We start from the raw sequence: 9,175 nt of genomic DNA on the forward strand, positions 1-9,175 counted from the left end.
TTCTGTCTCTTTGCTCCAGGGCTCCAGAGATCCTCAACAGATCAGGTCACAACAGAGCAGTGGACTGGTGGAGCCTCGGGGCTCTGATGCACGACATGTTGACTGGATCGGTAAGCTGGAGGCCGCAGGGGGAGGACATTGATTAGTGGAGGGTTGGGGGACTTATGTCTCATTTCTTTAGTCTGAATTTAAACAGAGTTCCAGTGGGTCATTAAAATGAATTTGAAAAAGCAAGTTTAAGACGCCAGAAAGTTTTTGAAATCAATTATAAAAATAAAAAAACCCTCGTCCTTGTCTTAAGATATTTTAGAAAGTCCATGAATTTTTTTTTATTTTTATTATTTGTGTATTGTTCATGCATGTAACTTTTTCACATGCATATTACATTTATTTCTTTTTAATAAGGTTTGAAAAGGGTACAATCCTGAAATAAAATTTTGACGAATGTTTTAATGAAAACGAAAAAAATAGTTTTTTGAAGAACTTTATCAAGATTATAAAATTTTTCATATCTTACTTGTTTACATTTCTTGATACAATTTCCATTACTTAAAATGATCTTTTTTAGATTAATTTTTGTTTTTTTAAACTATGTTTCACAGATGACATTCTCTTCCTTTCAAGCCCAATCAAATTAATTATCCGAACCAATAAAAATGTTGTCTCTAACGTTCGCACAGACCAACAGAAATGCTTCTGTGCTCCTCAGATCAGATTTTAATTTTCAAAATGTGTCTTTTGGTTTCGGCAATAATAGAAAAAAATGTACTCCATAGAGAGGAGCTTTTCTCCGCTCAGATTTCTCCTAATAAAGTGTTTAAAATGCGACCAGGTTAAAAAGCACATTGCTCTGTTACATCTTTTAATTTAATTTTAATCAGTTTTACTGAGTTGACCTCTTAAAGTGAGGGGGCCATTATCAGTGTACATCTTTAGATGTTTTTATTAAAGTCCAATAAAAACGACTAATCTTTCTTTTTAAAATATACAACTCACCACTAGATGGCCTCGGTGAGCAATTGAAGTTACCACACATTTACTAGCGATTCGTTCAGTTTTTTTTTTTTTATTGAAATTATTTATTGAGAAAATATTCAGTGTTCTCAATCTTTCCCTCTTCTGTGTTTATAACCTGTATCTTTTTACCTGTGACGTTTTCTGTTGCATAGCAACGGTTGTTAACCATTTGTTTGCCGTCTTCTCACCCCAGCCTCCTTTCACGGCTGAAAACAGGAAGAAGACGATCGATAAGATCCTGAAGTGTAAAGTGAATCTTCCTCCATATCTGACGGTCGATGCCAGAGACCTGATCAAGAAGGTCTGTAACTAAAAAACACGCTGGAAGTTTTCTGCACTAGAAACACGCAGGGATGCTTGGTTTCCCACTAGATCGATGCTTCAGGGAGGAAGTGCAGTAACTGTGTGCATATTTCTTTGTGAATTAGAACATTTTTTAGATAAAACTAGAAGGCAGGATAGAAATATAAAAATATAAAATACAAGAACTGAAATAATGAATCTGGACTTTTCTGGCATGTTAACTTTTCACCAACATGTGGGGATTGAAAACGGCAACATTTACAGATTTCTCCTGGCTTGGCTGGAGAGTTTGCCTCAGTTTGTAGGAGAGCATTAGCATCAAATGAAAGAGAAGTTCATTTCTACAAAAAATTATAAAATATCTGTGCATTAGATTAAAATAAAAACATTAGCAAAAATAAACTCAGAAATGTCAATGATTAAAGGAAACAAATGCCCAAATTTTAACCAAGATATATTCTGACTTTGAGAATCAATTCAGAAAACAGATTTTTCCTTTTAACTCAGCCCTACTTTACAAAGATTGGTTCGTACAAGCAGGATTTATTTTATTTAACTAATTTCCCACAGTCCTTCCAGCTTCCACTACTTTATTCATTTGCCGTTACACTAATAATCATGAATCTATTCTAAATCTTGAGAATCTGAACGGAATTGATTCCTGAAATTTGAATTGATTTCCAGCCCCTTTTATAAAGTCAGAAATTTACTTGAGAAAAGTTCATGGAATGTAAGAGGAAAAATTACTGAATTTTAAAGAAATGTGAGTTTTTAATTTGAATTTAAATTTGAATTCAATTTAGTTTATTTCTATAGCTCCAATTCACAACATATGTCATCTCAAGGCACTTTATAGAGACAGTTCAACCAGATCCTACAGTCAGATTGATTCAAAGTTTTCTATCTAAGGAAAACAGGTTGATTGCATCGACTCTTTGACTCGAAGGCAATCCTTCACACTGAGCATGCCCGTTCAGTTTCTTACAAAACTTCCTACAAAACATGCAGGAAGTATTGTCTAAGGTTGAAGTGATGCGTTTAGATGGTTCCTGGTTGCATCCGCCGCTCAATGCAGAAACAGGCGGATCCTAAACAGGCCATGTCCTACTGAGGCAGACACGGGAACAAATCCTGCATGTAAACACACTTTAGGAAATGCTATAAAAGCAACTTAGATTTAAACCATATCCGGCATTTTGTGTTGGGAAATATTAGATTTAACACACAGTAAACCTCTGTGTTTTTTTCCTCTGCAGATTTCTGATTTTACAATATCAGAGTATATTTATTAATGGAAATTCCTATAATATTTTAAAATACATTTTTTGGCAGAAATTACACTTTTAAACTTTAGAGATTTTTTTTTTTTTTAGTAAAAGTAAAATTAATCTGTTTTCTTGGGACTGAAATGTACTTTTATTTTCCTTTCATCTACATATACTCTGCTGTACAGACAGGAACTTGTAAACAGTTTAAAACGCCTCATTCAGTCCTCACTTTTATTATTATTATTACTATTATTATTATGGCTGCAGAGCTTCATTCACTTTATCTTTCCAAATGTCTAAAGGTCTCTGTGGTTCCAGGAACGTTCTTATTTACACAAAGCAGCATGGAAATAAACTCAGAGCTTGTAAACGTAAAGAAGCAGCAGCAATGAGCTTGAAGTTAACATGAATTAAAACAAAATGCAAAGATCAGAAATGCAAAGCTGTACTTGGAACTTTAGGTGATGACAAGTTTTGATTGTGATGCGAGGATCAGGAGAGGATTTATTACCTGGGAGGCTTAACTTTATTTAACTTTTATTATTAAAATATGATACTGGATAAAAAAGGGATGATTTCATTTGTTTGTTTAAAAAAAACAAACAGTTTGAGGTTTTTGTGTTTGTTGTTGGTTTGTTGTGCTATGTTGATAAAAGGCTTCTAGAGAATTACCCATTAGGACTAAAATGACATTTAAAAAAAATTATAATAGATTTAATTAATGGAAACCTATAAAACTCTGATCAGACACGTCCTGGGTGGGATTGGTTCAGCAGAACATTACAGATAAAATCTACTTGAGTCCACCAGTTAGTCATAAAGTTCCTCTCCTCAGTTTACAGACAGGATCTTTCACTTAATTGTATTTTTTAATGACCTGCTGCCATCAGTTCTTAAATGAAGTTAAGAAGTCTCACTGTCAGAAGTTTCTGTGAAACAGAACAACTCTGCCCCCTGCTGGCAGAAACTGATGCTACAGTAGAGACTTGAAAAAACAGAAAACGCAGGATTAAATGGAAATCAGTGGTAAAGTAAATGTTGAAAAAAAAACAACAACAAAACAAAAACACACCGCTGTGGAGATGATTAAATGTCTGCATGTTTGTATCTTTCAGCTGCTGAAGAAGAATCCGTCTCAGAGAATCGGTTCTGGTAAAGGTGACGCCGCTGATATCCAGGTGAATCCCAATTACTGCAAACCAGCTGTGATCAATATAGAACCATGAAAACATCCAATTAATGATTAAATAACAACCTGTGCAGAAGAAATGCTGAGATAAAACCTAATAAACCTGAATAATATGTTTACTTTGACGTAAAAACTGTTTAATTTCTGGATTTTAGAATTTTTTTGTTTTTTCAAATTACAAAAACTTGTCTTTGCAACAATAATTGAACAGAATTCACCCCATAAGTTCCATCAGAGACCTGTCTGTGTGAAGCAGTCAGTGAAACTGCTGAACGCTGCTCAGTGTCTCTGGTGTTGGTGAAAAGAAACAGCTTCCTGGATGGGATTTTTTTTTTTTTTTTTTTTTGCATAACAGCAAGTTTTTTTTTTCTCTCTGTGGTGAAAAACGGCAAACAAAGCAAAAAATGTGATTTTTGTTTTTTGCTTTTAAATAATGTTTAAAGGTTTGATAGAAGTGCTGCAGTTTGTTGACTTTCTCTTTTCTGCAGAAACATCCGTTCTTCAGGCACATCAGCTGGGAGGAGTTGCTGAATAAGAGAGTGGAGCCGCCATATAAACCCCAGCTGGTGAGGCTTCTTCTTCTGCAGCCATTATGTTTGCACGCTACTCCCACGTTATAAACTGCTGCCAGTTCTGTCCAGTTTCCAAACATCTTGCTCCTATTTTCTCTCATGTTTTCTCACTTTTTAAAACTGTAATTGGTTCTTAATGGCTTCCTTGTGTGTCTCTCCGCTGTGTGGCGTTGTCGTTGCCCTCCTGGCAGCATTCAGAGGAGGACGTGAGCCAGTTTGACACCAGGTTCACCAGGCAGACGCCGGTGGACAGTCCAGACGACACCAGGCTGAGTCACAGCGCAGAGCTGGCCTTCGCTGTGAGCGGCTCTGCCTTCATCATGTTCTCATCATTAGCATGCGTCTACACCTTCTCATCTCTTTGTTCTCCTGCAGGGTTTCTCCTTCGTGGCCCCGTCGGTCCTGGAGAGCCTCAAAGAGGGGTTCTCATTTGAACCTCGGTCGCGTCACATGCGCCGCCACAACAGCAGCCCACGGACGCCCATCAGGTAACAGAAGGATCCCCAATAGCACTGAGGCGCCAATAAAGTCAAAGACAAACTGAGCAGCTTCTATAGGAAGGTCGTCCATAATCAGTCCTCCATGATGGATCCTGTGGAGTTATGAAGCTGAGACAGAGGCATTTCTTGCAAGAAATAAGATTCAAATTTATTTAACGTCCTCAGACGGAGAGATAGGGCTCTATGCCTGATGCAAGCTCAGTACATATATTTATACCTTACAAAATCAATCAAACACACACTGAACATTTAACTTTCTCACACTTGAACATTGAAGCAAAACAACTTGAGTTCATCAGGGCCATTCGCTGTTAGGTTAATATATCTTTCACTGGTCAGATGGATCGTCTCAAAACCACAGTCCTCCCCTTCATGCCATAAAGGAGGCTTTGTGACTCATTCTTATCTCTCAGGACCTTCGTTTGGAGCCTGTGAGGCTAAGAACAGACATACCTCAACATGTTTTACTCCACAATCCCTTTATTAGTACCTGATGTTTTAGCACATCGAGCTTCAGTTTCCCATCCTCTGTTGTGTCGTTTCATTAAACTTTATTCCTGCTGCATACTGACAGCACAGTCCTGTTTGGTTACAGTCTGATCGAAACTGGTTTAGTTTTTATTCAAATTAAAACTATTAAAAAGTGACTGAAAGCTGAATTTAAAGCTAGAGAAGTTTGGTTAAAGAAAAGGTAGAAATCTGGAAGTGTTGAGTCTTCCTGCTAGAGATGGACCCATAAGCCACTGTTTTTGTGTTAGTATCAGTAACCCCTCCATGTGTTCAACCATGCGCCGAGATCACATGAAGCTCCTGCATTGCTTCATTTGTTGATCAATGTTTTGGTTTTGTTTAAATTTAGAACTTTTTTTTTTTTATCATTGTATCATTTTTAATCATGTAGATGGAGGATGAAAAAGCAATACTGGCTCCAATAACTGCTAAAAATATCAGCAGCACATTTTGGGATCCGTTAGATTGATCTAAACAATCAGTTTTACATCAGCCCTAAAAACACCATCAATCTCTGGATATCTGGTTTCATTGTCTCATTTTTCATGGTTTCATTCATTAAGGGACAAAATAAAGCATTGAAATGATCTCTAATAACCTGCAGGAAGTCAAAGTCAGACTTCATAAACTGTTTCAGTTCAAATAAACACCAAAGTTTGAATCAAATTGAAGCTTCCAGGTCGACCATGTAGTTAAGGGCTTACCGAGAAATAAAATATAACGATGCAACAGACTGGAGACCCTAAAAAAGTATGTATAACCACTTCACTCTATATTATGTAAATATCAATACGTTTTATTTAGAGATTTAGATTTTTAAGCTATTTAAATGTATAGTTCATTTTAAATTAACAGTGGGACTTCATTAAAAAACAGGAGTGTGATTAACAGCAATGGATCGAATTTTAATCACCAACCTTTTGATTTAAAAACACCTTTGCCCCTAATTTATTAAATAAGTGATAAATGAGGACAGCAAAACAGAAATTTATTGTTTGAATATCAGGATTATTAAAGTAAATTAAATTACCAGGTTGGTTGGAAGTTATAATCATTCAGCTTTTTTAAAACGCTGCTCATATTTTATGCCACTTTAAAAAAATGACTAGAGGTAATTAACGATACATTAACATTCATTAAAGCACAACTCCTGCTGTTAAATGTGATAAAAGCTCTATAGAAACAAGGCATACAGTGCTGCCTTGAAGAGTTTGACTTTTTCTGTAGACAGAAGGTAAAGTTTAGTTTCTAAAACAGAACTATAAAGCAATCACTTTTGCGAGCTTTTGCTAATCCATACGCAACATCTAGTGCATTTAAAGCCTATAAACCACTAAGGCTACACCAGTTTTTTAAAATGCATTTAAATCTATACAATTATTTAATCAATATCAATGTGTTAAAGTCCCAACCCCCTTTGTAAAATATATTTTAAGTCATTTAATAATTTAATGGTGTATTTTATAATTTACTTGCATATTTAAGTATTTATAATATATTTAACATTTGAATCTTGTTTTAATGTAAAAAAAAAAAAGCTCTACTTATTTCATGGTACATTTATTTGTTTCATGATGTATTTTGGCTCTTTATAAACCTCATCTGGAACTGCTGGTTTAGCTGATAAAATTATTTAGCTCTGTAGATTCCAGTCATATGCCAACTTCAGCAAAGGCTCACTAAAGCCCCTTTCCCACTGAAAATAGCGGGCTAACGCGTGTTTTTCAATCATGGGTCTACCCGCTAACAATCGGCATATGGCTTCCTTCCCATTGGCATAAAAAGCTGGTCTAACTCCTCGCTGGCATTTTTTCTGTTCTGCTTTACCATTGCAGTGTCCATATAATCTGTAAAACTCCCTGCATAATTATAATAAAGCTATTTATATGCATAAATCAAGCGGAACACTACGTTCTGCTCCACTTATGAAAGCAAAATCTGATGGGCTCTTTTTGGCATCAAGACAATTATTCTTATTGCCACATTGTTGCCAGACAGGACACTGTTTTAAAAAGAAAAAGCCAATTGTTCCCGGGTTTAAACAGTTTTTTTTGGCCATTGGTAACTAGACAGATTATAATTCAAATATTTAGATTCAAATAGAACTAAACAATCTGAGTTTTAAGCTCATTTAAAGGGTTTTATAAGAATGTTTGATCAAATTGTTTGATGTTGATCAAGCTATTGTCTCACTGACACAAATTTCTTTATTAGAAGCTATAATTAGCAGATTTTAACGCACTTCTTTCCATCCTTCCTGCTATCGGCAAACATTATTATATAGTAGAAGAAGAGATAACGGCATTAGATGTGATCGAAGGGAGACCCCTACATGGTCATAATTAATGCATTCAGCGTTACTGTAACCATTGGTTAGGGGGCCGGCTTTAGGAGTTTCCTTAAAGCATGTTACTGCCTTACTGTTAGCTGCTGAAATCTCTGCTCTCTAAGTTGATGTTGCCTGAATTAAATGAAGAAAAAAAAAGACCTTCTGTTTTTTTTTTTTTAAAGTTTTACATCTTAATGCATCTGATTTTATAAAATAATTCTCTGAACTATAAACCATTAAAACCAGTAAACACATTAGTAGTTCAATCTGGGGCGTTTTGATACATGGTCCTTTATTCTTCTTCTCTCAGTCCTCTGAAGTTTTCTCCTGCCGGACCCTTTAAGTCCAGCCTGGACGGGGAGCCGGACCTCTTCTCCCCCACGTCTCCACCTGCTGCTCCGCCTCGCGTCCCGCTGGAAAACGGAGCAGCCAGTCAGCCGATCAAGACGCCTTCAAGGAACAAGAAGAAGAAAGACCATCGGAGATGAAGCAGCAATCTCCCCAAGGTTCATTTCTGCTCCTACAAACGGTTTCTGCCCAGCGAGCGCCCAGGCAGGAGGAGTTAGGAAAGTGGATCAACAGAGATGCGTCTGAAAGCGGGAATAATCAGAGGAATTCTGCCTCTCCTGGGAAATTATCCGCAGATCGGCTCCCAATAAGTCCAGTTAACAAGGAAACAAAACGTCTGGACGTATTTAATTAAAAAAGGGAAGAGAGCTATTGATTTTCCTTTAGCAGCTTCCCTGTGAATTTATGATGGGTGGAGGGGGGGGTGATGGATTGACTGGAAGCTCTGGTGTTTAATTACAGCGAAAGGAAGTAGTGATTTAAGGAGTCCACCAGAGGTGGAACATCTGGGCAGATGTTTAATTAAAGAAAATATGAAAACGACCTTTAGCCTCCAGGAGCTCTAACAGGATTTCTGCTTCTTTTTCCTTCTTCCTGTTTGGTGTTTCATTTATTTCTGCATGCGTGTAACGTGATGGGGAACCCTCTTCTGGTTGACGACTCATCGTCCAACACACCTTTTTTTTGTTTTTTGTTCTTTTGTTGCCTCCAAAGGAGAACAATCAACCAATCAGAGCAGGCTCCGCCTTAATGAGACAGGAAGTAAAAGAATCCTCGTCTTCGACTTTGAAATTCTGAGTTTATTGAATGTGACATGGACTTTTTAGGACTGTGTGAATGTATATAGAAACCTACTGATTGGGTAATCATTGAATGTTAGGTTTTATGTTCTTTTCTTGTCTTCTGCCAAAGTTATTCACAGGATTTATCACCTGATCGGATCAGAAGGGACTCACCCCATCATGTCCTCCTGATCTGCTCTAGACACGGTGCTCTCTGAAATAGAACTGTTTGGTTTTTTAAACAAACTGTTTATGCAAAAACAGTGATGATCGGAGGAATGTGATCGTGTTCTTCCTCAATCAGGAATCACTCAGGAAGGACTCAGAAACTAATCTGTTGTTCTGCTTCATCATACA

General features: G+C 36.7%; 1 protein-coding gene across 1 annotated transcript in view; it reads left to right on the forward strand.

Annotated features, from left to right (window-relative positions):
- Window positions 1-8,365, forward strand: part of rps6kb2 (ribosomal protein S6 kinase, 70kDa, polypeptide 2) — a 12,762-nt gene extending 4,397 nt beyond the window's left edge. The window contains exons 9-15 of the mRNA XM_015378310.1: window positions 20-110; window positions 1,211-1,318; window positions 3,704-3,766; window positions 4,266-4,343; window positions 4,541-4,648; window positions 4,725-4,837; window positions 7,999-8,365. Of these exons, the coding sequence (XP_015233796.1) occupies window positions 20-110; window positions 1,211-1,318; window positions 3,704-3,766; window positions 4,266-4,343; window positions 4,541-4,648; window positions 4,725-4,837; window positions 7,999-8,176 (739 nt within the window). The 3' untranslated portion in view covers window positions 8,177-8,365. The remainder of the gene's footprint in view (window positions 1-19; window positions 111-1,210; window positions 1,319-3,703; window positions 3,767-4,265; window positions 4,344-4,540; window positions 4,649-4,724; window positions 4,838-7,998) is intronic.
- The last annotated feature ends 810 nt before the right edge of the window (window positions 8,366-9,175 follow it).

This window comes from Cyprinodon variegatus, unplaced genomic scaffold (genome assembly GCF_000732505.1).
Source record: "Cyprinodon variegatus isolate N-32 unplaced genomic scaffold, C_variegatus-1.0 Scaffold169, whole genome shotgun sequence".
Taxonomy (NCBI): Eukaryota; Metazoa; Chordata; class Actinopteri; order Cyprinodontiformes; family Cyprinodontidae; genus Cyprinodon; species Cyprinodon variegatus.